Source organism: Falco peregrinus, chromosome 2 (genome assembly GCF_023634155.1).
Source record: "Falco peregrinus isolate bFalPer1 chromosome 2, bFalPer1.pri, whole genome shotgun sequence".
Taxonomy (NCBI): domain Eukaryota; kingdom Metazoa; phylum Chordata; class Aves; order Falconiformes; family Falconidae; genus Falco; species Falco peregrinus.
Genome location: NC_073722.1, coordinates 11884559 through 11912234, shown reverse-complemented (window position 1 = coordinate 11912234; position 27676 = coordinate 11884559). Strand labels below are relative to the sequence as shown.

The window sequence follows — 27676 nt, the reverse complement described above, 5'->3', positions numbered from 1 at the left end:
TGGCGCGGGCTGTTCGAGTAGTTCATATCCCCGCCGGCGCGGCGCGGCAGCGCCCCGGGAAGGGGCTTCCCCGCCGCCGCCGCCGCCGCCTCGGCCGAGCCCGGCAGCGACGCCAGGTGCGGCGGGGCGGGGCTGGAGGCGGGGCGGAGCTGACGCTGGCCCCGCCCCGCCGCGCTGGCCCCGCCCCGCCGCGCAGCCCTCAGCGGGGACACGCCGGGTATCGGTGTCTTGTGCCGCGGCCGCAGCCCCGCGCGGTCAGGCAGCCCCCGGTGCCCGCTCCGGTGCCCGCTCCGCTCCCGGCCGCCGCCATGTATTTCTGCAGGGCCGCCTCGCAGGCGCTGGCCTCTCGCCTGAGCCGGGCTCCTTCTGCCGCGAGCCGCCTCAAGCAGCGGGGTACGCGGGGGCCGCCGGGGAGCGCGGCTCGGGTAGAGGTCAACGGGACGGCGGGGAGGACGCGCGAGGCGGGGCGGGAGGGGACGGGGGGGTGGCGCGAGGCGGCGGTGGGGGGGGGACGGGCGGACATACGCGTGAAGGTCGCGGGCCGGGGGGGCGCGCGCGCGGGGGCGGCCGTTGGCGCTGCCGGTTGCAGCGCGCGGCGGCGGGCGGGCGGGGGTCGGGCGCGGCTGCTCGGTCATCGCGGGGAGCCGGCTGCCTGGGGACCGGCGGGGAGCCCCTGCCCCCCCCCCCCGGGGCGGGATCGCCCTTGGGGGCAGCGGAGGGGCCGTCCCCGCCCGCCGCCCCGCTGCAGGGGTGCAGGCTCGGTGGCGGACGGGTGTCGCCCCCGCCCCCCGCAGCGAGGGGCCGCCGGCGAGTCGGCTCCAGCCCCCGCGGGAAACACTGCGGGTGCGGAGCGCCTTGGGGGGGCCGTCGGAGCGGCGGTGCCCGCGGGGGGCTGCTCGCCGCGGGGGGGCTGCTCGCCGCCGGGGGCTGCCCCCGGGGGGGCGGCGTGAGTCAGCCCGGTGTGGCAGCCATGGCTTCTGGCGCGTCCCGGGTTGTGTAACCGGGCTCAGCCCGCCTGGCCGCGCTGGGGGGCTGCGGGCGGCCTGGGCGCTCTCCCACCGGTGAGGTGCAGCCGCTGAGGGGAAGGTGTGCGTGGGAAACTACTGCCGAGCCTATACAGAAACGTACACGGATCCATCGGGGTGCCTGGCTGCTGAAGAGGATCCTGAAGTGCGTCATGAGACAGATGATGCTAAACGTAATCCAGCACACGATGGCAATGTTTTGAGGTTGAGCCTATTTTTGCAGCTACACACGGCGATGCTCGGAGCCATTTTATGTTATTAAACATAAGCACTCTTTCAGTAAGGCGCTTGTCATCTGTGCTGTTCGCCTGGGATGAAGTCATGAAATTCAGCTGAAAGCTTTGTTGGTGAACAGAATTACATCTGTTTTCCATGCGTCTCTTTCTGAGAGGTACAGAAGAATCCAAGGCTATAGCAAGCATCAAACTAGAGAAATGGTGAACAAAAAATAAATGGCTAACATTGCTATTATAGCGAATATGCATTCAATCAGGGATAAAATTGTGTCATCCTGCCTGCCTCTGTACCCTGTTGGCCAATACTTGAGGTTACGGGCATTATCTTAATGTCGGTCATCTCTTTTGGGATGAAGGAATGCAGATTTGAAGGAAAAGGCTTTTTCTTAACACGCTCTGTTATTAAACTGAAGAGGTTTTGTTACTTCTCCTGATCAAGACCGCAGCGAGATGGAATAAGGACAGATTAATTCTTCTACGTACCTTAGGCAGGAACTTTTTTACATTCCTTTTTCTTAACATTCCTTAGGTAGTTCCTTAGTCTATATAGACTGCACCCAGTACTTGGAAGCCAACAGGCAGACAGCATAGTTGAAGAAATTCATAGGCAGAAAATTTTACACTCTTAGGAAGAGCTCAACCAAGTACTTTGTTCAGTTAGGCACCACACCCTGTGTTACTCAGTTGTACTAAAGATTGCTAAGCTGTACCTCTGTTTTGTTACACCTTTTTAAATTACCCTTTCCCATACAGAGTTCAGATTTTGTGATCGTATTTTAGCAGCGCTTTACATCATTTTCAATGATGGTTTTTATAGCACCTCTTCGCCAGATGTCATCTGGGAGTGTTCCTGGCTCTTCCGGGGAGACCATGATTTACTATCTCCTTGCTGGTGTTGCTGCTTTTGGTGGTTTATACTATGTAAGTGTTTGGGAACAAACCTGTTTGTGCTTGCTCAGTTGGCATGGTGTACGGTGTGTTCTGGGTTACAGAATATGGTCAAGACGCAGTCAATAGAATGTGAATGTCGTAGCATATCATTAAATACAGTCTGAAAAATTAGTTGAAGAGAACTAGTGAAACTGCACGCCGATTGCTTGCCTGTTTTGCTGTCGCTGATATCAATGTGTCCAAAGATGGAGAAGGGCACTTACATCGAACCCCTCGTCTCTTCTTGTCAACCACAAACATTAGGAATATCTCAGCGGGCAAGGCAGATGTGAAGTAAGCTGTCTGGAGCTGCAAGGGGAAAATTATTGGGTTTACTTGGGGTACAAAGAAAGATAAGAATAGTAGTTAGTTAGAGAAAGCATGTTAAAAGTTTTGTAAACATCCGCTTTTGTCAAGCTTTTCAGTAATCATTTTCTTCCCTGCATCTAAGTGTACCAGACTTTATGCTTCATGTCCCTAAAGCCATTTCATAGCTTCCTTCCACCACCCCCCAAGATCTGAGATAGTGACTAGCACATCCCAGAGAGGTACATGTTTCCCTCTCCCACAAAATAATCCTCTTGAATGGTAAGTAGCTTCTGCTTGTTCAAAATATTAAAATTATGTGATTGCATATCTGGGGGAATAACAAAAGCTCTTGCTGTCAGCTTTTTACCAGAGTTTTTGTTTTTTGTTTTATATTCTGACTAATTGTCTTTTAAAATACTGTGTTCGGTTCCTGAAACACTTTGAAAGCTGCAGCGTATATTGTATTTGCTTTCTAACAATGGAGAAATACGAAATGTATAAATGTATTAGTGTAGCAAAACAGATTTAATTTATTATTTTTCTTAGCCTTGCTTAGCGTAATTTAGTATGCCTTTTAAGATGAGCGGTAGCACTTGCTTAAAAACTCTTCTCTCCCTCTCCCCTCTTTTTGTTTGCCAACTTTGTAGGGATATAGCACTAAGTTTAGGTATAATTTCTTTTCAGGCCTACAGAACAGTCAGTTCATCCCGCAGCAATTATATTGAACATATGAATATTCTTCATGAGAGAGCTGAGGGGCGGAAAACCAAAACTTGGTCAAGCAAGGGTGAGTTGAGCTGTTCTCGCTTGTTCCCTGGGTACATGAGGATCTGGAACGGATTCCTAGCTTGTCTAATCAGGCCATAACCCTGTCCAAGTCCTTTTCTGAGCTCGCTGAGTGGGACTAAGGCAGAGGTGGTTGTGCAGTGTTCTGTTACGAAGCTACTTCTGCACAAATTTTGGGAATGGTCTTAATGTTTAGGCCATGAATCTGGCCTGTGATCAACCTGCAGGAGTCTCTTTGGATGGAAAGAGTTGATGTGTGAACAATGGTTTAACAGTTGTATATTGGATATTTGCATTTGATTTACTGGTAGCTTGATGAAACTTGACTAAATACATAATGCTGTCAAAATCAGTTTTGTTCTTTTGTTTGTTGGGGGGAAAGAGATAACTACCTTTTCCTCAGTCAACAGTTTGGCTGCAGGCCACATGCCATCAGGGAACACAATAGGAAAAAAACAATGTTTTTAAAAAATATTGTAAATTGGACACATTTCTTGTCCCACAATTTTGATTTTTAATTCTTTTTAATTTAGGATTAAATCAAAATTGCCACCACCTAAATATATGGCAAATCCTTACTTAGCTCTTCATGCTTAAATAATTAGACCATGTTAGTTCAAATGCTTGTAATGGAATGTTGTCTCTGTCTACATCAATTAGTGTTACAGCAGCATTAATATAAAAGATAGAACTTTGGCAAGCATGGCCTTGCTAGGAAAAGCAATTAGAAAAAATGACTTCTTAAGGATGTTTTTATTTTTATTTAGTTGTTATTTAAAAAATAAATAATTTATGAAGCCATAGCACTTGAAGTTCTTTCTTATTTTTACTGATGCTGACATCTAGAGAATTGATTTAATATATTTGCATGCACACAAAACCCAGATTTGAATAAAGTATGCTGAGTTTAAATTTTCTTTTCAATGTGAGAACATGCTTTGAATTGTCTACCTCTAAAATTATTTCTTTTGAAGTTGTTAGTCTTGAAGTTCCACCACACGTGCTTTGGTTTTAGAACTTTAAGGTTACAGATTTTAAGATGTAAAATGGCAAAACACCTAATTTCCTTTCTCTTGAGCAGCTGGAAGCGATACAATTTTTAAACTTAATTCTTTAAATGCTGAGAATTTGGCCACAATTTTACTGCAGTCCTTCCTTGTCGCCAAAATAAAAAAAAAAAATCTAACCAGGACCAAGGCAGATATTTTCTCCCAGTGACCTAGTTGTCCGCTCTTCAGGGAAGAAATAAGGGTTACACTGGTTACATTCTGGCTGACAGTCAGAAGAACACGGTAGATGTGAAAGCATTAAGCAAACCTTCCAAGGCGCTCAAAATGATGTCAGTGTATTTTCTCTTTTCTCTTAAGGTTCACTTCTGCAAGGTACTGAGTTTTAACCCTAGTCTACCAAAATGTTTGAGTGGGATACCCGCAGAGTCAGTGGTGCTGTTGACCCACTGAAGGCTTTACCAGGGTAGCCTGAGACTGGGGTTAGAGCACTCAGTGCTCTGTAACTCAATTCTGAGTTAGGGTACTCTCCAGACATCCCATAATCTGATGCCTTGCATTGCTTAGTAATTTACATAAATGTCACAACCAATGGCAGATAATTGCTGCCTCCCTTGTTATTGATAGTAAGAAGTCCAAAACATTTCATTTCCTTTATTATTTTCGCTATTGGACTTCTGAATTAAGTGCTCAACCCAGAGTTTACAATTGGACTTCTGAGTAGCTAACTCCAATTCACAATACAATCTACTGTTGAATCAGCTCTTTTTTTAAATCCTTCTTTGCTCCCGACTGTATCCTCCAAAAAGAGGTTTCTGTTCTTACTTTTCCCATGGAATCCTCTGTGCTTTCTCCAAAGAATTAATATCTCTCTTCCTCCCCTTTTTTTCCTGTTCCCTGCACAGTCCCGTTTTTGTGTGTATCTTGTCACAGAGTGTTACCATAGTATTGCTTTTCCCAGAGGTGCCAGGGCAGCTTCTTTCCCCACACGTTCTTTAGATTCAGTTAGTCCTTATACTTTTTCACAGTAAGCCTTGCTGATAAGAGCAATCAAAAATTCTGTTCTCAAGGTAATCTCAATATTTTTTTAGGGTCACGTAAAATCAAGCTTCGAATAAGCTGTACGACAGTGCAGGTAACAATATGAAGTAGTAGATAGAAAAGCAGTGTGCCAAAGAGCACATTCATGGCATATTTGCTACATGCCCTATGGTAAGAGAAGAACTTTCTAGCTGGAAGAACTTAATAGCAGGGAGCAGCTGATCAGAGACAGACTGTCCGGATACAAATGATTTTTGTGATTTTTCAACCTGAGGAAAATTCTCCCCTTATGCCCAAACTCCAAGTGTCTGTTAGAAAGAACTGCATGTAGCAAACAAGGCTGTCAAAACATGAGAAATAATCACATGCTATTCTATGCTTATTTGTTTATTAGAGGGTTGAAATGATAGTTAATGGTATTTTAATTAATGATGTCACAAGTTTAAAAAGAGATCTAATAGCAAATTTTCTGTAGCTCTTCTGAAGTGAAAGCTACTCTCAAATTTAGGGAGGGGTTTAAAAAAGCCCCTGGCAGAAGCCTGAGTTGAAGTAGCAGTAGGAAATCTGGGACATCATTTGAACTGTAAAATGATGTTTGCCTTGCCGAACATTCTACTTGCTTATTTAGCAAATACTGAGTTTTGTCTTCCATTTGTGTGTCTCCTTTAAACTTGTTCCTGATTTCCTTCACTTTTATCAATGACTTTTCTTTTTAACTTGATGCAAGCTGATTCAATCTTTCTAATCTATACTCTGCTTTTACACTTTCCAGACTAAAATACAAGGGAAATCTCTTTCCAAACCCGAGGAAGTTAAATACAAACAAAGGACAGTCGTTCACCATTGCGTACCTTGCAGCCTACCTTGGGATGACTTTATACCTTCTATTGTAAAACTCTATTCTTGTGAGACTTTAAAAGAATTGCCTATGTTTGCAAGGCCAAACCATATTGAGCTTATTACTGAACCTGCTTTGTGGAAGGCAGTTCTGAGATTGAGGAGCTGGCTGTCCTGAATGAATGCACTCTATATTTGACTGTCCAATAAAGTGTACTGAATGCTGAGCTTGGCTGTTAGTCTGTTCTTTGTGTAATCAATTTTAGTTTCTTCTAAATATAGCATTCTCTTAAAGGGACATGATCAGGTTGCATAATACAAAGCTTTGATTTTTACTGAGCAATGAATAGATTTGCGTTTAAACCTGAACACAAAAAGATGGGCTTGCGCTAGCATAAGGCATCTAGGGATTAAAACTGATCTGTTTAGTTTTTAAACAGATACGAAAGAATAAAATTCTGACTATGTCTCTTTAAGCTCTTTCTTTTCTATTCTCACTTAGTTTACACTGTATTACAAACTTCGTTTACAGCTATGTTTTTTCACATGGTGATTTGGTTCTAGTGGTAAACTTGCAATGAACACTTGGAATATAACTTTCTTTTGTTAACTTGATCTTAGTGCATGTTTGCATGGTGATTGTGCATCTTTGTTGCTTTGTGCTGTTATTTTTTAATGACTTGTCTCAGCTGAGTTTGAAGTAATGCATGTTTGGGAAACACTGGATTTTCCAAATTCTAAATGAGTCCAACCCACAGCAGTGTAGGCAAGTCTTTGAAAAGCAACTGGGACTTGTAAAAAAGAAAATGGTCAGTCATAAGCGGTCGTATCTTTAGTAAAGTGAAGGCTGACCATCTGCAATGAGCAAGTTATTTTCTTACTTATATATGCCTAGTTTCAGTAAGGGTCCCCTGTTTTAATCTGCCCCACAGAACCTACCTGTCTTCCTTGAGCGCTATGGCTCTTGCAGGGGCCACGGTGCATTCAGTATAGCTTTCAAGAAAGTGGGGTGAATAGGGATGGTCGTGTACCTGTGGCAGCGTGGAGCTACGAGATGGCACAAAACCCTTCTGAAAATTAATCGCTTGTTGAGCTTGGCATTCCTGTAGCTGTTGCCGGCCAAGTTAGCCACCTCGAAAATAACTGCACAAACTGAAGGCGCATCTTGGCTTGCAGAGCTTCTAAGCTGTGAGCCTGATGGATAATAAACTCCAGAAGAGCTTCTAGGTATGGTAGCAAATGTCTTATTGCCAGTGTGGTAATTCCACTGCTGGGTGCGAACGGGGCAAGAATCCTCCTCCCTCTGACACCCGTGAGTGCATGATCACTGGCCCTTTCAGCAGAGGGGGTTTGCAGCAACACTTGGTGGGGTCCTCTTTTATCCTTCCCTGCACTCCCACCTCTTGCAGTCACTTGCTTTAAGCCACAGTTTCTCTTCTTTTTACACTGAACCAGTTATGAAACTCGGTAATTAAGAATATGGTTTCCTCATCTTGTAAACATCTTTCTGGTGCCACATTAGACAAAGGGGGGGTGGGGTGTGTTAATTATTGATTACTTTGTGCGTTCAGATCTCAAAGCTTAGTTTCCCATTTTAAATTTAGATGGTGATGATGGTAAAAGGTAGTTGGTGAATTTCTGTTGCATGCATGCACTTTACTCTCTTTATTGTATTAAATAAATCCTTAAAAGGTGATGAAGAAGAGACGGCTGAAGTCACTGAAGCAGAGATAGCCACAGAAGAGGCTGATGCAGTAGCTGCTGCTGGACCTGCAGCACAGGACGACAGTGCTGGACCTGCAGCACAGGATGAAAGTGCTGGGGTATCCCCAGAAACTGGAGGGGAGAATGACTTGCCGGCTCCAGATGCATCCCCTGCTGTAGAGGAAGCACAGCAGGAAGCTGCTGCTAATTTGGAAGTTGCTGCTGATTCAGAAGGTGCTACAGTGCAAGGTTAACTTATGAATGTGGTTTGTGCGCGTGTGTGTTGTGCGTTCTAAAACTCTGCCTCTTACTACAGAACATTAAGAACAAACATCAGTATTCCTAATGGAGTCTGTCCTGCAGTGAAAACTAATTCAGGTGTTGACATACCATGAGCATAACGTAATTAAGTTTATTAAATCAGTGTCTCTAAAAGCCTGTTGCCTGTGGCACCAGAGTTATTGTCTAGAACGAGTAGAATGAAAAGACTATTTTACTACTCCATTCTGGTTTTCTTCTTTAAGATCTTATATTAAGGAGAGCATGTAATATGATCAGTTAAACAGTTGCTTCAGTGACCTCGTTCTTAAGAGTTTGTTAAGGAATCTAAACACCGTATTTCACTGGCCATTCCTAAGATATTCACACTAAATAATTATAGCTGTTCTGTTAACGTAACTTCAACAGAATCTTGCATAGCAACCAAAGTGTTGTCATGATCTCAGTGTTAAGGATATGCTAGGCTAAAAATTTCAAAATTCAATAAGTCGTCCAATTGGTATTAAACACTTAAATCAATTAGTGGCTACACATTCAGTATTTTGAACTGTCAGGGCATTTGAAGTATTTTGGTTTACTGTGCTTTTTAAAAAATCAGAATAAAACAAGTGCAAACCTATCCATAAGTTGCACAAACTACAGGAGTATAATTTAACTTGATTATTTTTTAGCACTTTTTTTATTATTATTAACCTGTAAGGATAGAGCAATGGCTTATCCTCTTACCTCTTGATTTGTTCAGCTTAAGTTGGAAGTGACACACATAAAGCAATTGCAATTTCTCAGTCAATAGGAAAGCAGCAAACATTTGCATCTGGTGTCTTCCATTAAAAAACAAACAACGACAACAAAACTTGCCAACCTATTATGAAAGAGAAACTTCACTCTTGATTCCTGTTGTGAAAGGGGAGACTTCAGTGTGGCTGTAGCAAGTCTGAAAATCACTGAAGTGGTTTTCAGCTTGACTCAAACATGGAATCTATACTGCACACCTGTGTTTGATTTGCTTTGAGAAAACAAACATCTACTTGAGAGAATATATCTAAAACACAGGTCAAGCTGAGGTGAAAAGTATTTTTGCCTGCTAGTCCACAGGAGGTTATCGTAGGATCTTGAAAGGTTTGAGCAGATTTCAGAATTTTCACTTTTTTCCTTGGTGACTCCAGTGAAGAATGGGTGCATCTTAATTGCCTTGTTAAGAGATGAACTTCAGAAATGGTGCAGCGCTTCAAATGGCTGACTTTAGTGAAAGGTCTAGGTATGAATGGGATTTTAATTCATGTGTGAATAGCTCCTGTGCTTCTCTGCAAAACAATCCACTACAAATAAGATTTTAAAACAATACTTGGTCTAATGTGCTAAAAGTAATATACCTATTAAAAAGTACAAGTAAGTATATTTGTAGTCACTATTAGGGTTTATATATTTATATATATATATATATATATATATATAAATGCTTTAAGGTAGTAGTTTAAATACCTAAAGCCTTAAAAATTTCCATTTCTATGGAATGTTCAGACCATTTAATTTAGAAAGGAAGTATTCCGGTATACGTTACGGTTAGTGAATTATAGATGTTAAGAGATAAGTTTTACAATGTCTTACAGTAGTCACCTCTTGCTCTACAGAGCAATTGCAAACTTGCACATTAGGGAGTAAGCACTTGCTTGTATCTAGAAGTGGCTGAATATTCCATTCACAATGCTTATTTAAGAATATTTGATAACTGTCGGATAGGGTGTAGGATCTTCCATATCGTAAATATTCCTGCCACTCTATTGAAGAAGAAACAGCTATTCCTGAGAAATGTTGTGCATAAGTGGATAAAGTCCGAGGGTCTAATTAGACATGGTGACTTCATGTAGTTAGTGGTCATTATTTTATAAGAGGAAGCATGTATTTTAACTGTTAGTTGCTGCTGGTGTTGGCTGGAAGTGGATGTGCTATTTAAAAGTTACTGATTTCTTAGATCTGTTTTCTCTGGCAACATACTTGCTGAAAAAAAACAGCACTAGAACAACACTTCTGCTATACTGATATTTATAAGGGTATCTGAGGGTTGTTTCAGGTGTCCTGTGTCGAATCTTGCTGCGGTAGTTGTTCTTTGCTGTGTGGTAAAGCTGGCAGAAACAAAACTCTGGGATATAAAATTGTTGAGAAACTTCTGCATGTTGTTTCTTCCTTCCAGCCTCTTATCAGGATATCACATATTAGCTAAAGCATTTCATATCAAGCAAGAAAAGTTGTACTTCCTCTCAGTAATTACTGGTTTCTAAAGCAGGGGAGTGTTCTCCCCAGTATAGCTGTTGCCTGATCTCTTTGACGTTTCTGGGATGTTCAGACTTGCTTCTGAGAACAGTTCTCTCGTGCCACTGGTCACCGGTGAAGACTTGTAAATAACTGTTTGTAACAGGCGTGCCGAAGTCCAGGGCGAGCCCTGGGGATTTCATAAGCGGTTCCATGAGGTTCCCCACGGGGCCTGGGTCCCGTCCTGCCCTGGGAGGCTGCAGGGGCTCGGGCTGCCAGCTCACCTTTAACGCTGGCTGCTCCTCTCCTCCAGACCCCAGGAGAACAGCATGGCTGCTGCAGCGCTCCTTCCCTCGCGTCTCCAAGGAATTGACAGGGGCCTCTGGCTCTTGACCTCGTGAAGGGTTTAGGAAGCAGCACAGGGTCTTGCAGGCACAGGCTTAAACAGGTATCCCTTTAAGCTGTGTAAAAGTTAGTTTCCACTGGCATAATACTTAAAATACAAGATGATGGCATTTTGATTCAGAAGTTCTCTGCTCTCTATGTACCGCTTTGTTGAGTGTTTGCCTGCAGTCAACAGTTACTTGTGCTTTTAAAAAAAGTAATTTTATAATTGAAAACCTTCTGGAAATACCTTTCAGTTTTGTATTTAACCATCTTTATCCCTTGTATTCTCTCCATTTAGAGGAAGAAAAAAGTGTTATCTCCATTTTTACTGAGGTAGAGAAGGATTTTTTCTTTCACAACTGCCCAGGAAAATGTAGGCTTACTTAGAAAAAGTATACTTATTTGAATAATCTTTATTATTTTTTTGGTAGCTTGATGTTACTTCTACAGATGAAGGTGCAAGTATTTTTATTGTTACCAGTAAAACTCTGCTTTTTCAAATTGTTTCTTTTAATCTATAAGGCATTCTGTAATATGTTTGGAAGTGCAAGACCATGGATGTTTGTCTCTAGTTCCAGTATACACAGATGTGTATGTATACAGATAACATGAATGTGTGATTATACATGGATGTGCAAAAAAAATCCCCAAACCAAACAACAAAAAAACCCAAACCCTCAACCTTGGAGGTAGGTACTTAATACTTAATCAGGATAATTTCAATTTTAGGAAGTCTGACTTCTGTAGTGTGGGTTCTTTTCTAATTTTCGAAGTATTAAAGGGTGTGGTCTTCTCTGTTATTTCAAACACCGTTGGAACGAGTAATGAGGTTTGGGGAGGATTAGTGTGTGAATGTGCCAGTGTTTTCCATGTTAAGCATTGGATGGCATTACAATGCCAGTTGTCTGCAGCCTAGAGAAACAAATACAGGCTGCACTGGACAGGAGTTCCTGCTTTCTGGGCAGGACTTTTGCTGACCTGATCACGTAATGATGCCAAGCAGATAAAACCACCCGACATGACTGAGGTATATTGTTTTTGCCTGGTAAGTTACCAAAATCTGGGTGCTTGTTGAAATGCTCTGACACTGGGAGTATTTTGAAAATTGCTGAAAAGTCCTCAAAGTGATTTGCAATTGCTCATACTTCTTCAGAGGCTTTCAGAATGATGTTGCTCAGTAGGACAAATACATCCTTCCAGTCATCTGTTTGTATGAGATGGAAGGAGGAGGAAAAGCTGTGCAACCTGCAGCTCTTTACAGCTGTAGGTGCTGGGTAAGATGCAGTGTGGGTAGGGCTGGACAGACCTGATCCCTTATGGTTATACTACTTGCTCACAGTTGGACCTCGTGAAAACAACCACTTTTTTTTCTTCTTCTTCTCAGCCTTGCTTGTGTATGTCAGAAGCATCTCATAACAGGCCTATTAGTGGCCGTTTTCATACGTGTAATGTCATGGCATGAAATGTGTCTCTAGGTGTAGACTGGCGTAACAGAAGACAGAATCAGGGAAAGTATATCATCTGACAAGGTCTGTGCTTAATTACCAACTGTAATAAAGGTTTTCTATTCTGAATCTTTTAGAGGATTTTTTTTCTCTTCATTGATTGTGGTAGACTAAGATTAGGCTGTAGAAAATTGAATTACGTGAATATTATCCTACTGGGGAAGTATCCACATCTCTGGAACTTCTGTTGGATGTTTCTGCTTCACTTTTGCCACTTTCTTTATCTGTCCCTTGAGCTGCTGCGCTAATTTTTTTATCTCTCTGATTGCCACATACTGGACGCTGGTCTCTTCTCTCTTCCTCCTGTTTTTCCTTCCTGAAACTAAGCTTGTAGACGAGTCATCACAGCATAACAGGAAAATCTCTGTGGGAAGAATATGAACAATATTTAGAAAAGACTTCTGTAAAAGTTGTGAGCACCTGAAGGCACGAGTTGTAAATAGGGAGACTGGTTTTGGTGAGCTTAGTTGAACAGAGAATTTTACAGCGTGCACTGGGCTGGGGAGGAAGAGTCCAGTAAAATGGAAAAAAACGTAGAACTTCCCAGCTAAGAGTGCAAACAATTAAGTGAGGGACAGCTACGTTAATTAATTGTTGTCTTATTTGTCTATTGTAGAACGAGGGGACAAGTAGCTTCTCAAAAAAACATTAAAGCTGGTAAAAGGACATAAAGTGAATAATGCCTAAATGGCTGACACTATTAAGGAGAAAACAGATTTGCTGCTTTTTACTAATAAAACATTTATAACTCATTGAGACCTAAAAAAGATCCTAGAAAAACTTTTTATTTCTTTAAATTGGTAAGCAAGAACTCACTTTGGTGAACAAAAACTGTTGGCGTTTACCTTGAGTAGTATTACCTGTGTTATTTGAAAAAAATCTTTAAATACAGCATGCAGAGGAATACTATTGGTGTCCTGCTTCAGGGAAAATGGCAGCAGGGACTCTTTTCTGTTCTTGTGTGGTGGAAGTTCAAACCAGAATGGTAATGGTGGGGATTTTTATATTAATTTTTGGGCAGCGTTTGTCATTGTGGAGAGAAACATTCTTTTCAAAAAACAGCACGCCGAACTTAGGTTGCTTCTTTGAAAACAATGTAAGTGGGTAAAACTTGGTGCATTACTTTGTATGAAGAGTGTATAAAGTATTTTAATGAAAAGTGGTTTTTTTTTAGAACTTCTGGAGGATTTCATACATAAAATTATTAGTACATTTTCATATATGCTGTTTATGTCAACTTGCACTAGTTTTCCTTGTGATCCATTCCAATCAGTGGTTAGATGTTTAAACCAACCAACCAACCACAATGTGAATTGCTTCTCATTGCTACAAATTCTTGTTACAGAATATAAACTGATATACTTGAAAATATATGAGGTATTATAAACTATTCTGGATTAATGTGGTATGCACTGTTATGCTTTCATTCTTACGATTACCGGCATCTCCGAATCCTCTTTTAATCATCCATTGTGGAATAAGCTCTCTTGAAGTTAGTCTTCTGGTCATTAGTATGAACTGATGAGGCTTTTTTGAGGAACTAGTAACTTACATTAGGCACAACCAACCTGTAAAATGTTTAGTTGGTTGAATTCCTTTCTTTTCTTGCTGTATGCAGTGTAAAAAAATTTTTTTTTCTTAAAAACGTGCTTCATTACACCATGGTTTAGGCTCTCGGCTGGACCCCATGGATTTTTATCTGGATTACTTATGGATGGCTTGCAAAAAGAAAAAGCTGCCGTATTTTTACAGTGGCAGGATTATTAGAAATCCCAGCCTTCCTTTGTTCATCAGTTTCTCAAAGACCTTGGGCTCTGAGCCTCTGGTTCAGGTTTAATTTATGAAATAGCTGACATGCCAAAGGGAGAGAATTCCCGATGCCTGTGGGCGCAGGAGGCGAGGGTATTGCTAGGCAGGGAGGGCTGAGGCTGCTTTCAACAGAGTCGTTGGGCCAGGGCAGTTCTGCAAACAATTTCTTGAGGTCCGCCTGGGCTTTGGCAGTTGCCAGCCATGAGTTGCTGTCCTTTGCATTCAAGGAACTGATCAGACTGAAAAATAGTCGTTGTTTTTCTAAAGAATTGTTAGTTCCCTGATTTGGTTTAGCATGTAGAGCTGAGAGGTTTATTTTTTCGTATCTGAGCTCAAGTGCTGAATTCACAGTGTCAGGGAGAGGAGGTGGTCTGTGGTTAACCATCTGGTAGATTTTTTTCCTTTTTAAGCCCAATGTTTAAGTGTTAAGTGTTTTTCCTTTCTGAAGAGATGGATACCGTACTCTAGCTGGTTGTAATCTTAAATGGTAACTGAACTGCCAGTGAGCAGAGAGAGAGCATTTCAGGTAGTCCTGAGTGACATTCCTGGTGCTTGGGATGTCCCAGGTGGGTATGTCCAAGCCCTCCATGCCGAGATCGCTGCGTCTTCCTGGCCAAAGGAACCTGAAGCACTTGCTCACTTTACAGGGACTTATGCACAGACTTGCCTATTTTGTCCCCAAATGACTTGGTGGTTATTATTTCCCTCTCTTTGTATTGCTGATGTGGCTGAGGGTGGTTTGAACCCCTGTAAGTGGTGGGAGGAGGTGCTGAACCCAAGTCAGCCATATGTGGGGTGGCAGGTGGCTTCTGATGAAAGGAAGAAAGGGGACCTTGGCTGTCACCACCACCTCAGGAATGAAAACAGAAGCCATTGTTGAGTGAACTTCTTTTCCATTTTCTTTAAAGTTGATGATGGAACCAGAATATGTGAAGGTGGTCTTAAGGGGAGTCGCAGTTTCTTACTGCAGCTGCTGTGTTCTACCCTGGATTAGATCCGAGGGAGCCAGGTACCCCCGCCTCTTGTGCTCTGTTTTGCAGCCTCTCTCAAATACATTCTTGAGTTATTTTTCAAGGATGGCAGAATTTGACTTTTAAAAAGTGAATTCTATTCTACTATCAGTTTTCCATTAGCAGGTCTTTAAACTATGAAAAGGAATAGGGAATATTCTGTTCTGCCTATCCTCACGTTTAAGGGGACGTCCCGAGACCCTCAGGGGACCTTACTAAGGAGACGCTTTATGTAAACAAAAGCATCACATTCTGGGATGATTGTTCTCTAAAAGACTAAATGAAATATTGTTTCTGTTTTCACAATTAAATTGGACTTGGTTATGTTATAGGCAGCTTGAAATATCAAAGCTTTGTTTTGTACTCCAGCTTTGGTTTGTGTGCTCCAGGCAAATTCCATTTGTATTATGCTGGCTTACTTGTATTATTTTAGTTTTATAAAGCCAAATTCTTCTGCAAATAATATTTTTTAAAGTAATTGATCCTGAATTTCTGCATTACAAGATATCAGCCTCATCTTGACTGCATAAAAAGAAAATTCATGATATGAAGGATACTGCTTTACATGAAATACTTCACTCAGGAAAGTATATATTTAAATATCTTTTGAAAATTGCAGGTAACCAGTCAGTGCTTGTTCAGATTTTTTTCTTGTTGTTATTTCTAACTAGGAAATACCTATTTTAAAATGAATCAAAGAATTAGGATTAGAATAAAAATATGATAATTTTAAGTGTATTAGTAAGGAAATGCAAAACTGGAAAAAAAATATAGGCTGTACTCTTGAGAAGGCTGTGGTTATCGTGCATGATCTTGTTATGAAACTTCCATCCTGAGAGAGGGTGTAGAAATTCCCACCTCCCCCCAAGCAAGGGAAAAATTGAATATGGCTTTAATTTTAAAAATATCTGGAACAGCTGCCTTCTCATATGTATTGTAAATAAGGAAAACATACTTACAAAGCTACTTAAAAATACAAGGTAAAACCGTGAAGTCCAGTAAAATTTAAAAATATAACGTACAAGTTAGTTTAATTAGGCTATTTGTATTGATCATCTAGAAATTGGTATCAATAGATAATAAAAAGATTTCAACACAAAATCACCCTGAACAAGGAGAGCATTTGCAGCAGTGCTGAGTTGACTGGCCAAAGGTGGTAAAACTTGCTGTAGGAGTGAAATTCCGAATTCCAGGAGTGCCTCCACACTTTTTAAAAAAATTGGGACTTTTCCTTCTTTTAATGCTGTTCTATGAGAGACAGCTTCCTGTGTTTTAACATGTTAAGAGAAATATATATTTCTTTCACAAGGTAAAGTGCTTCACCTGCACGGGGAGAGAGGAAAGCAGTTCTTTCCTTCTTGGAATAATTTCTTTCTGTATGTAAAATGAGTTTTGTTTGTTTTCCTAACAATTAGTTGCTAACTCGCTGCTGCTTCAGTGGAAGTGTGGAGACCTAACCCTCACATTAACAAGACTGATTTTTCTGAAGGTCTGCTCTAAGCTTTAAAGCAGTAGTTTAAATTAGCACTAAAGAAACCTCAGTGTTCTAACAAAGGGAAAAGTTCCTTGCTCCCAGAGTAGCCCAAGCTTGCTTAGACAGGAGCAGAACTTACTCTTGACTTGTTGGCTTAACTCCTCTTAGCAATGCTGACGTGGCTGTAGACGTGTAAAGAAGTCAATTATTTGTTTCTTCTTCTTCTTCTTGATCTCATATATCCTGTTGCATTGTGGTCAATGAAAGCTGACATATGGAATAATACATATGCATTGGAGAATTGGCAGCTTACTTTGTTAGCTTTCACACATGGTAAGTGGTATGAAACACAGCTGGGGAAATCCAGCTTTGTGAACACTGAACACTGAAGCCTGACGAGATATGCCCTGTAGAAATGCTATCGGAAACAGTAGCTTCTACAAAAATTCTTGCAAGAACCAAGTTGTTGGCAGATTTCAGATTCCACTTAGCCATCATCCGCGCCAACTCAGTTCTCTCCATACCTCTTTTTCACCTGCCTGCTTCAAGATCATCCTATACTATCTTGTTTCCCCAGCGCTATGACATGACTGCCAATGTGAGCTGGTTTAATTTTGGACTAGATCTTTGCATTCCAAACAAAAATCCAAGCTGATTCTGCATTAAAAAATCCCCCAGGGAAGTTGGAAAGCTTGTTTTAAATGCTTGAAAGATTTGGGGGAAGCGGCTATGGAAGCAGTAGGGTCTGGGTTCTGAAGGTCAGTCTGTGCGCGTGGGGTTTTGTGTTGGGGGTTTTTTATTATCAGCAGGAGAAAGTCAATCTGTATGTGTGGGGTTATTTTTTATTATTGGCTGGAGCACAGATGAGTCAGTCAGGGCAAGCAAGTCCCTGCTTATTGTGATTCTCTGTTCTGCTGGGGGAATGCTGAGCTCACTAATATTCAGCCAATTCAATTGACCATCATGAGAATGCAGAAGTGCCCTGGATTTGGGCTGGTTTATGTTCTACTGTGAATGCACAGAAATGTAGAGTCCTGCACTCTCACAACTGTAGCACTTGTGAGAGTAGAAATTGGGTCTTTAAAGACTGCAGGAATAACTGCTTTGTACAGGAAGCAGCTTTTTTTTCCTCTGTATTTATTTTTTTCTTTTTTCTCTCCACTGACATGGTAAGGATAGTTTCCTAAAAGTTACGTTTCTAGGTGGAACTAGATGCTGGGTATTGTGCTAACAAGCTACTGGAGCTTCCTAATGCTGCTGCCTTATTTAAAAATAAAAGAAGTTTAAACCCACAAACCTAATTTCCTTTTGTCTGTAAAATAAATTTCCTTTTCTGTATTCACTCAACTCAAAACAGATGTGTTTTCATAACATAAATGGTTTGGTACTGCGTTTGGTGCGTATGTAATGTGCTGCAGGTGCTTGCCCCATCATGTTCTGTTCCTGCGTGTGCAGTTTGGAGGGATGTATTTCTCAGAATATCTTGTAAAGCAGGGGAGCTGAAGGCCACTGGAGAGTGCATATAGCTATTCTGGGCAGAAGCAGGCAATATTTTTGTTAGGGTTCAGTATTAAGAGATGGATATTACCCAGATGTTGAGTGATGTACTGGTGGTTGTGTAGTGGAAATTATGTCAGGGGTCTAACTAGCCTGAGGGTGTTTGTCCTCAAAATCCTTGGTGTGTTAAAATCCCTTTGAATGCTTTCAAAACAGCTGTTGATGCAGTATGCAAAGCCTAACCACTTTCCTAATGTTAGTACACATGATTAGTTTGATTTCTCTGAGGCCTGAAGTTCTATTGTATTACCTTTTGTTGAAATCACAAGGAAGTTAAGCTCCTAATTCGGATCTGTAGGTGTGACAGTATATACAAATGCCTAGCAAAATGAAAGAAAACTGTAGCCACTAATACTGGGATGCAGCTGCTTATCCCAGGGGAAAACTTAAAATTGACAAATGCCTGGTGAAGGAGCACAAGAAAAAAAAATACCAGTTTTTCAGGAAAAATAATATTATGCACAAAGGCTGAGATTTTGCTACCGTGTATGAAACTGTGAAGCATATAGCTTCTGTAGAGTAATATATCCTACTAAGATGGGGACAGGATGGGACCTGACACTTCACTCAATGAACAGTAAAATTATGAAACCATTTAATTCCAGTGCTATTGATGAATGATGTTGGGACTTGTGTCCCAGCTACAGAATTAAGAAAAAACCCCAACCAACCCACTTCTGTAAATCTAAGAAGAAACTAAATAATCAAGAACATTCCCATTTTTGGCAGATTTTAAATTGTATGGGTCAGGGTGAATCATTTGATTGAGACAAATTTGGCTGGAAAGCTGGGAGTGGGTGTTTTGTCAAAGATCTTAAGGAGCTGAAGTAACATTGTGTAATATCGATAATAAAGTAGCTGGGCATTCAGCAGAAAACATAATACCAACAGCACTTAAATACCATGTGTCTTCATTGCAGTTGAACAATGCAGGTTATTTTGTTCAGTCAAAGCCTGTAGAAATTGTAAGAAAGCTGGCATAAATAGACAAAGTGGGTTGTAGTCATTGCTGCAAAAGGAAATACGGGGACTTCACAATTCCAAACCAATCCTCATTCAGAAAACAACACAGAACCAATTAAGATGCTGTAACTCCTCTACAACTCTATTTTGAAAAAATAAGATTATTATTTTTTTTAGTATTTGAACTAACAAAAGTTGGAAGTCATTTCAGTTGCATCTATTAATTGCTGTAGAGTTTCACAACAGGCTTATCAACAACTTTGCAAGAATTGAACAGACAGGAAAGTCAAATCCTTCTTCCAAGGATTAAGGAAAATGAGTCATCATTGCACCACGCATAGATTAAAATCTCTTTTATGAAATAGGGTATTACTGCAGGATTTCACATGCAACAACTGCAAGAGATTAAGCTGGACTGAAAAAATATGAAATGCATGCAGATTAAAAAAAAGGGGTGAGGGGGAAGTAGCACTTAGATTAAATTTAACATCCAGGGAAACAAAAAGAAGTTCCTAAACTTTGTAATGCTTTGTGCTACCAGCTGATCAGTAGGAGAGGATGCAAGGTACTCGGGCAGTGTCTCTGGTATTCCCTGCAGAGAAGGGGCCATGTGGCAGTCCTGATTCTGAAAGAGGCAGGGGACTTCAGCTTGCCAGGTCATCATTCCTCTGGTGTTGCCCTGGGATCACAGCAGTTCCCTAGGGCAGAGAAAAACATGTTGACCTTGTGAATGGGATACAGAGCATTTGTTCCAAGACCAAGCTATATACGAACCACCAAAAAATACACGGAGATTTGTTTTGGTATCTCACATTAATGCTCAAAATGGCCTTAATGGTTATAGACTGGTTCTTATTTTCATGATGCTGCAAGCAGCAAAAGACACTTGGATAGCTTGTTGTAGTTGCAATAGGCCAAAAAACTGATGCCAAAATGATCTTCATGGACCAGTCTGAACCTTTGCTGGACCTTAAAGCATGGATAATGACTGGGTACAAGCTGCCGTGGCTGGTGCTGCCATGAGCAAGAGTGCTTGGGCTGCGTGCTACTGCCAGCTTTCTCTTCTTGAAAAGAGCACTTCGGCTGTGGCAGCAGGAGGATGGGTCCTACGAAACTCTAGCCACGTGTGCTCAAGGAATGAGGGTGAAAGCCACTTGCATGAAAGTACCAGCTGGAGTTTTCTGCAGTAACCAAGGACAGTCACTCGTATGTACAGACACAGGTTTTCAAAAACACGCCTGTTGCAACCAGGCCCTTTGTCTTTTAGGGAGTGACAGCTACTCTGCAGAGACCTGGATGGACATGTGGGAGGAATCCATGTTTTGTTGCAGTAGATTGCCTTTCTGATAGCTATAAAGAATAATTCAGACCAGAGAGAAATCATTTAGTACAAGTGGTATTAGTATTAGCATTTGTTTTCAAGGCAGATATTCCTGCAGGTGACAAATCAACACAATTCCCATTGAAAGGAAATGAGGTTTTATTAAAAAGCAGGGAAGTTGATGTCGGTCCCTCTAACTTGCTTACTGATCTACTCTTCTTAGTGCAAAAGAAATTAGAACACTGAAACATCACAAAAAAGAAACAAAAATTGGGAAGATGAAATACTATAAGCCAGGGAGAACCTTTTTGGTAATATAAATGGAATGTTTGATGTTGCAAACTCAAAACCAGCAGCTTGTTACTATAGCAAATATATTGCATGACATCAAGTGACGCTAGCTATAAAATGTCTAATGTTCGGAATTTCAAATGTACTGGTTTTATTGCATAGCTGTTCCCTATAAAGACAAAGGCAGCAATTCCCGATTTTTCTTTCCTGTTGCTTCTTCAAACTTCAGTTAATGTTCTGCAAAATAAAGTGGAATAGTTGATCTTCAGAATATGTTGTATTTAAGTAGCTGCAAGCTGATGCTTGGAGAAAGGCATTGGGATGTTAGCTCTATAAAACTCCTATTTTGAACTTCTGATGAAGCTGTTTAGTTAGCTGTATTTAGTATACATGTAGCTTAGTATAGGACACCATTTATAACAACAGTCCCTGCAAACCTTACTCTGCCGAGCAGTTAAGGTGTCTGATGATGGAGACCTCCAACAGGAAGGTTAGAAGAAGCTGGTAAGAGAGAATTTACTCAAGTACCATTTAATATGTAACCACTGGATGATGTGCTCAGTCTCCCTGCAGAGTGTTATCTGTATAGATACACATTACCTATCACAAAGTTTTTGTGAAGATAGATTGCTTTATCCTTAAGGAGTATTGAACAATGGCTAGTTGGCAATCCCGCTACACTGGAACCACAGCCTGAACCTTCCACCTGATGTTAGGATATTTCTATGTCAAAACTACCTGTGATGTCTTTGCAAGGTTACGTGGGGTCTACGTGTAGTGTCCTATGGTATGGATCAAACTAGGATTATTTCCATGGGAAGTTTACCATTACTATCTTGCACATTATTAATCATAGAATGGTTTGGGCTGGAAGGGACCTTAAAGACTATCTGGTTTCGCTCCCGCTGCCATGGGCAGGGACACCTTCCACCAGCCCAGGTTGTTCCCAGCCCTGTCCAGCCTGGCCTTGAGCACTGCCAGGGATGGGGCACCCACAGCTGCTCTGGGCAACCTGGGACAGTGCCTCACTGCCCTCACAGCAAAGAATTTCTCCCTAATATCTAATCCAAATTTACCATTTTAATAGTTGTACAGAAATAAGAAAATAAAATGAGGGTATCTGCGAGAGAATGTACATGTTAGAGAATACTTACCTTTGTCTAAAGACATAAAAATAGCTCATGTTTGTAGTTTTCTGCCCCAGGGATGGGAAAAGTCAGACCTTCCCCAGAATTCCACTCGCAAAATTTTGTTTGCATGATAAAATTAATAATCTGATAGATCCTGTTGTCTTCAGTTACTTCACACATGTATGTTAGGCAGGTACTTCGTGCTTTGTGAGCCTTCACTGCTTTCCCTAATTTCTGCTGGTGAATGGAAAGACAAGACGATTCTCTCCAATTTGATTCATAGAAACTGTGAGTGAAGTCTTGGATGTTGCAGCTTCTTCTACCCATGAGGAAAACTTAGACAGTGTCAAGGAAGGAGTAGCCTCAGCAGCTCAAGAAATTTCTGACACATCCTCAAGGAGTGAGGACATTGATGCTGAGGAGTCGGGGCAAACTTCAGAAGGTGCAGGAGTACAGCTGGGTCTGAAATGTTTTGTCTCTGAAAAGCACTAATGGCTGTTTGCGCTGAACTGGCTGCAAGAGCATGCAGAACTCAAGTGATGCAGTGTGGCTGCTCGTGATGACTGTGTTTGGCATCATAGTGTTAGCCGAAAAATTAATTTTGGAATGATAAGCCATGTAGTAGAAGTAGGTATCGCTAAATTGGATCGCAGCGGTGTCTTGAGCTCACTGCCCTGCTAAGTGGCTAGTTGCAAAGTTCATTAGAACAAGAAATTCTCCCTTGTACTGCGTGGGTTGTAACACACTTTTTTAATATCTGACCTAATTTGAAAGATAGAATTTTGTAAATTATATTGCTTTAAAGAGAAATATAGAGCATGTGATATTTATAAACCTTGCAGTGTTTCAATGCAGCTATGAACAATCTTATATTGCTATTGAAGTTGAACGATATAATTAAATGCAAATAAAAATGTGTGTTAAAATCGTCACTGGGGAGATTTTCAAAGGAGTTTAGAAGTTTGGCCTCTAAACTCTTTTACAATTAGAAAAGCTAAAAGGGAAAATGTCTGCATGCCTAATGTGACTTTGTAAATTGTATCCTTTTAGTCCAAAGGATCCTTTGGACTAAAGGAAAGAACTTATTGGATTGTTCGTCTTTGAGTAAGTTGTTTCCAATGTTTCTCATTGGTGTTTTATCTCCATTTTCAGTTTCTGTGGAGGAGAAGACACCTGAAGAAGTTGCTAAGGAGCACTAAAGGTACACAGACAATTGCAACATGCGGTTTCCCACTCTTCACCTTTCTTTTTTTCTCAGTGGCAGTTGCAGCATGTGGTAAGTCTGCACATGCATTCTGATGGTGTTCTGCTCCCAATAAGTACCATTGCTGGCATCTTTTAGAGGCTAGGGAGCAAAACGTTTCTATATCAGTTGTCACACTGGGTATTTATTTATGGCTTTATCTTAGTCTCATGCAAACTGGATAAAGACCCAACTGTTGTAGCTTTCTCCTAGGCAAAAAGCGTACTTTGGGCATTGGTTTAAATTACAGAGATGCTGGACTTCTGGATTATTGTCCTGTACAAGTGACCCTTCTCTTGTTATCCTCAGTGTAAACACGATGAGGTTGTAACCTTCTGGACTGTTTTTTTTAGACATGTTTTTTCATGACTAGTCTCTCTGCACTGAGTTAATGAAAAATATTAAATATAATATTCTTAATATTTTTCTAGTATCTTGCTTATTTATAGAATAAAATACTTTGTCCACAATGTTCTTACTATTTTGCTATTCCCTGTGACTCCCCTTTCCAAAATGGACTGTAAGATGGTGACAGAAACCTGAGGGAATAAAAAGTTTGGCTGAAATATGAACATGAATCTTGGTAGAAAAGATATTAACTGGAATAGAAACAACTGAAAGCTGAGCAAATCAACTTCCCTGGTCAGGAATTCTCAAAATTATTTTTGCTGCTGGTTAACAATTCATACGCTAAGTCCTGGCACACCAATGCAAGAGGAGAAGACAACGGAGCAAATAAAGTTATTTTTCATTGCATCCTCAAAACATATATTCTAAATGCAGTTATACAACCTCATCATTGTGTTCCAAGGCCTTCACAAATGTATGTTTGCTTATTCCATCATCCACTGCAAAATAAAATAAGGTAATGCCTCTTATCTTCTGGTGATAAGAGGTAAATATTGTTCTTAAACTGCATGGTCTTTTTCCAATGTTGTCTTAGCATTCAAAAGTAAAAAAAAAATGTATCAAAGCAAAGCTAACCCCACAATTATAAAATAATTTATAAATGCTGGAGTAAGATATGTTCCTCTACCAAACAGAAATAATGTGGTTTAGTGAGAATAATGGTGTAAAGGGGAACAGATATTTAATGAATGTGGGTGAGATGTACAGAAAAGTTGCAAGGGTTTGCCTCTCAAAACTTTTTGCTCAAAGTGAAAGCTAGGGGTACCTGAGAATAGCACATCAGAAAAAACATAAGTTACCAAGAAATTCTCCCCATTCTAGGGCACATAAATGCAGTGATATAGAGAAAGCAGTAGTTAGGAATCTCCTCCTGTAAACATCTGCAACCCTACAGATTGTTGCACTGTTATTGCAGAATTTGATTTGGGCAACAAACGCCCAATACAGCCAATCTAATTAATGAAGGCAGAGGCAGTAACTGAAAGCAGTGGGAGTGGGAGGGAGGGCAAGCTGGAGGAAGCCCTTTTGATGGAACAGTTTGAACGCAGGTGAAAAATAGATGAATCTGCTACCAGAATACAGGTCTACTGAATTCTGCTTAAACTGCTTGGCCTCTTTTTGACAAAAAAAATTACTTTTTATGACTGTAGCATTAAAAGCTTACAAAAAGGGTTTCTTACTGAGTTCCAATGTGATCTTGTTGGGAGGAAAACAGGTTTATAAAATATTTTACTACTTAGTGCTGGAAGATTGCTGGCTTACTTTCTCCAGTCAACAAGTTGAGCAACCATGCATTCCCAGTCAGGAGATATTTTTACTTTTTTTTAGTGTATGTTTTTATTGTAAACACTTCAGAGTACAGACCACAACTTTTAAGTTTGCATTAAAACACATACTTTTTAAGGAATTCAAAGCAAAAATCAAACAAACAAAACCAAAAGAATGTTGATGTGAGAATCAAATCAGTATCCAGTTAACCTTAAAACAAAATACTAATTATTTGGTGAAGGAATAGAAGTAGTAGTAATGGATGAATTCCTCAGATAAACCTTGAACTGATGCTGAAAGCAAGCCTGAGTAAGAAAATACAATTGTTCCCCTTTTTTTCAGAGTACAGCAGTTCTACTGTGTGTGACTGTTGGCCCCAAATTAACATTGCTATGAAGCTACTTATATCAGTAATCTCGGCAAACACAATTGGTTTACCTCATGCTTAAAGTTAAGCAAGTAACTATTTGTAGAAGTAAGGCTTAGTGGAATGTGTCCAGCGTGCAGGGGAACTCATTTATACCTGAACGACAGGGCTGAAGATGAGGGATTCCTTGAAATTGGGCTTTGTTGTTGGTAGCAGAGCAAGTTTTTACAAGCCATCAGATAAGTGTGATTTATGCGGCAGTTGTGTTTATATGCTGTAATTCACTGAAGTGATAACCTGCAGTCAAATTTACAGAGTGCTTTGAATGTTTGCAATGAAACAGACCTGATGAATCGTCTGATGCTAAACATCATTTATTGTTGCATCCTCTAAACCAGATTCTTTTTTCTTTTTCCCAGTAAGCAGTGCTGAAGCCTTTGAAAAGTTTAATGGAAATATTTGTGGCAATCAACCAGCTGATTCCCATGTGAAACCTTATACTCTTCCTTGGAGACATAAAAGAAATTGTGCAGTTTTTCATACCACACACTGCTCCTTAGGACCAGTATTCAATGCTGCAACAGACAACCTAATTCTGTTTAAGTTGGTTAAAGAGATGCTTCTATGATTAACATCCCTGCTTTAGAAAGTAGCATCCAGTAATAACTGTCAAAGCACCACCCAGCGTGTAATAAATCTATGTGCTAATAGAAACAGTAAACTTAACTGAAACCATGTCAGAACTCATTCTAGGTCTTAGTTGTCTTATTCTGTACATTGATTTCTTACTTTTTGTTCAGACTTTGCTGCATAATTATAACATTGTAACATTCCTGGCTAAAATTTAAGTAAAAGGTTTTAACTAAGTTAAAATCTTATGAAAATTACCTGCTAGTATTTTTACATCGGGTCACAGGGAAAATAACAACCTTGTTTGCTGCCAGGTTTGGATTTACAATTGTAAGCATAGGGCATTTGGCTGTACAAGATCTAATTTTCCCCCTGCATAAACATTTTAGATGCTACCCTTCCTTGCACGATAATATCCAAGAGTAAACATTTTTAAGGCTCCTGCTTTGAGAACAAAACCTATTTGCAAGTAGTAGCAATAGGTAATTTATAGCATGAAAATCAAAATAACACTGGTTGAAGTTACCATCATTGATCGAAGTGGTAGCTCCTGCTTTGGGGATGCTGGGCCCTGTTCCTACCAAACTTCATGCAGCTTGCTGTAGTCTTTCTGCGTTGTTCTGTCTGAGCAGGGGCATGTGGGAATGGCGTAACAACGCGCGTGGTGGTTTGAGAGAACACTCTTGTACAAGTCGTGAGCAATTCAGGCTATGGTAAAGCTGCTCTCTAAGCACTTGCAGGTGGCCGGCAAAGTCCCTGTGAAAGGCTATGCCACAGGTGTTCAAATGGACAAGGATTCTTAGGGACTAATAAAGAACAGAACAGCTAAATAATCTCATCTTGTTGGTATTATCTTAATGAAAAAACTTATAATGAATAATGGATTTGTATGACATTGTTCTCCTGACCCTCCACTGTGTTATATGCATGTGCATGAGTGTGCATCTACTAGAAAATTTTTCCTAAGAGCTGTTACAGCCATCACAGAATGGTGATAATTCTAAATTGGGGCCAAATAATGTATATTATACACAATTTGTACAGAAAGCGTGAATTATAAAGTGTATCTGACTGCCTTCTGTTCAAGCAGAACTTTGGAAAAATGTTGAAAGGGAAATCAACAGCATTACAACATTCCTACCCCATGGCACAAAGCAACATATGCTCCTTCCCCCAGTGTAAAGCAAATTATAATAGCGTTCCAACAAAAATGTAGCCTATTGCCCCTCTACTGGCTTAGGAATAACTGGAATAATGCAGAAGCAAAATGATGCTCCTGAGCTTCAAGAAGCCATACCACAGCCTTCTGCTTAAAGGATAAAGCCACTGTGATTAAATGCAATTTTTGTAGACAAAGCTACTGGAATAAAAGTCTTAGACTGATATTTTGTTGGATGAGAGTCTTTATTTATCTGGTAGATTAAACATCCTGTGATGGATGCATACTCTTACATGTTCTGTTTTTTAATTTTCTCTAATTCCTAGTGGAAGAAGTTGTTTCTAATTTCTGCAGCTGGCAGTAGGTTTTCTGAAATTGTAGGCTTTGCTGAATGTCCCTTTATCTCTGGAACTGCTCTGGTACATGGCAAAATACATTAGCTTTTGGGAATATGTGCCTGAAGAATTGTAGCATGATCTATGGTGTGCTTTCTAAAAATTTTAATCCTTTCCATTAAAAAAAATATGTAAATCCCGGGATAGCCTGTGCATATGCTTCATGTCAGAGATGTGGGGGGGGTTAAATTAAAGACAATACTCTTGAAAGCCAAAGGAACTAGGAATATATAATAAACTGTAGCTGTGATGGCATGTAGTACAGTGTGGTCTGCTTCAGTACTTGACTATTCTAGATAGACAACAAAGATATTTTGCACTTTGCGGAGGCCTGCACTTCAAAATAAATAGCCA

At 40.6% G+C, this 27676-nt stretch overlaps 1 protein-coding gene across 3 annotated transcripts; it reads left to right on the top strand.

Annotated features, from left to right (window-relative positions):
* The first annotated feature begins 176 nt into the window (after positions 1–176).
* MGARP (mitochondria localized glutamic acid rich protein) lies at positions 177–27151 on the top strand. 3 transcript variants are annotated; one of them, XR_008745850.1, is made up of 7 exons: positions 177–393; positions 2079–2182; positions 3185–3287; positions 7864–8124; positions 22135–22293; positions 23004–23127; positions 25558–27151. XR_008745850.1 is itself a non-coding variant. In XM_055796244.1 (7 exons), the coding sequence occupies exons 1-6, from the start codon at positions 309–311 to the stop codon at positions 23048–23050; spliced, it is 744 nt and encodes a 247-aa protein (XP_055652219.1). In that variant the 5' UTR covers positions 178–308; the 3' UTR covers positions 23051–23052; positions 25558–27151. The 3 variants fall into 3 exon arrangements, 2 of the variants coding, with proteins under 2 accessions (XP_055652219.1, XP_055652218.1); XM_055796244.1 differs by having other exon boundaries at positions 178–393; positions 7864–8109; positions 23004–23052; XM_055796243.1 differs by having other exon boundaries at positions 178–393; positions 23004–23052.
* Positions 27152–27676: the final 525 nt, after the last annotated feature.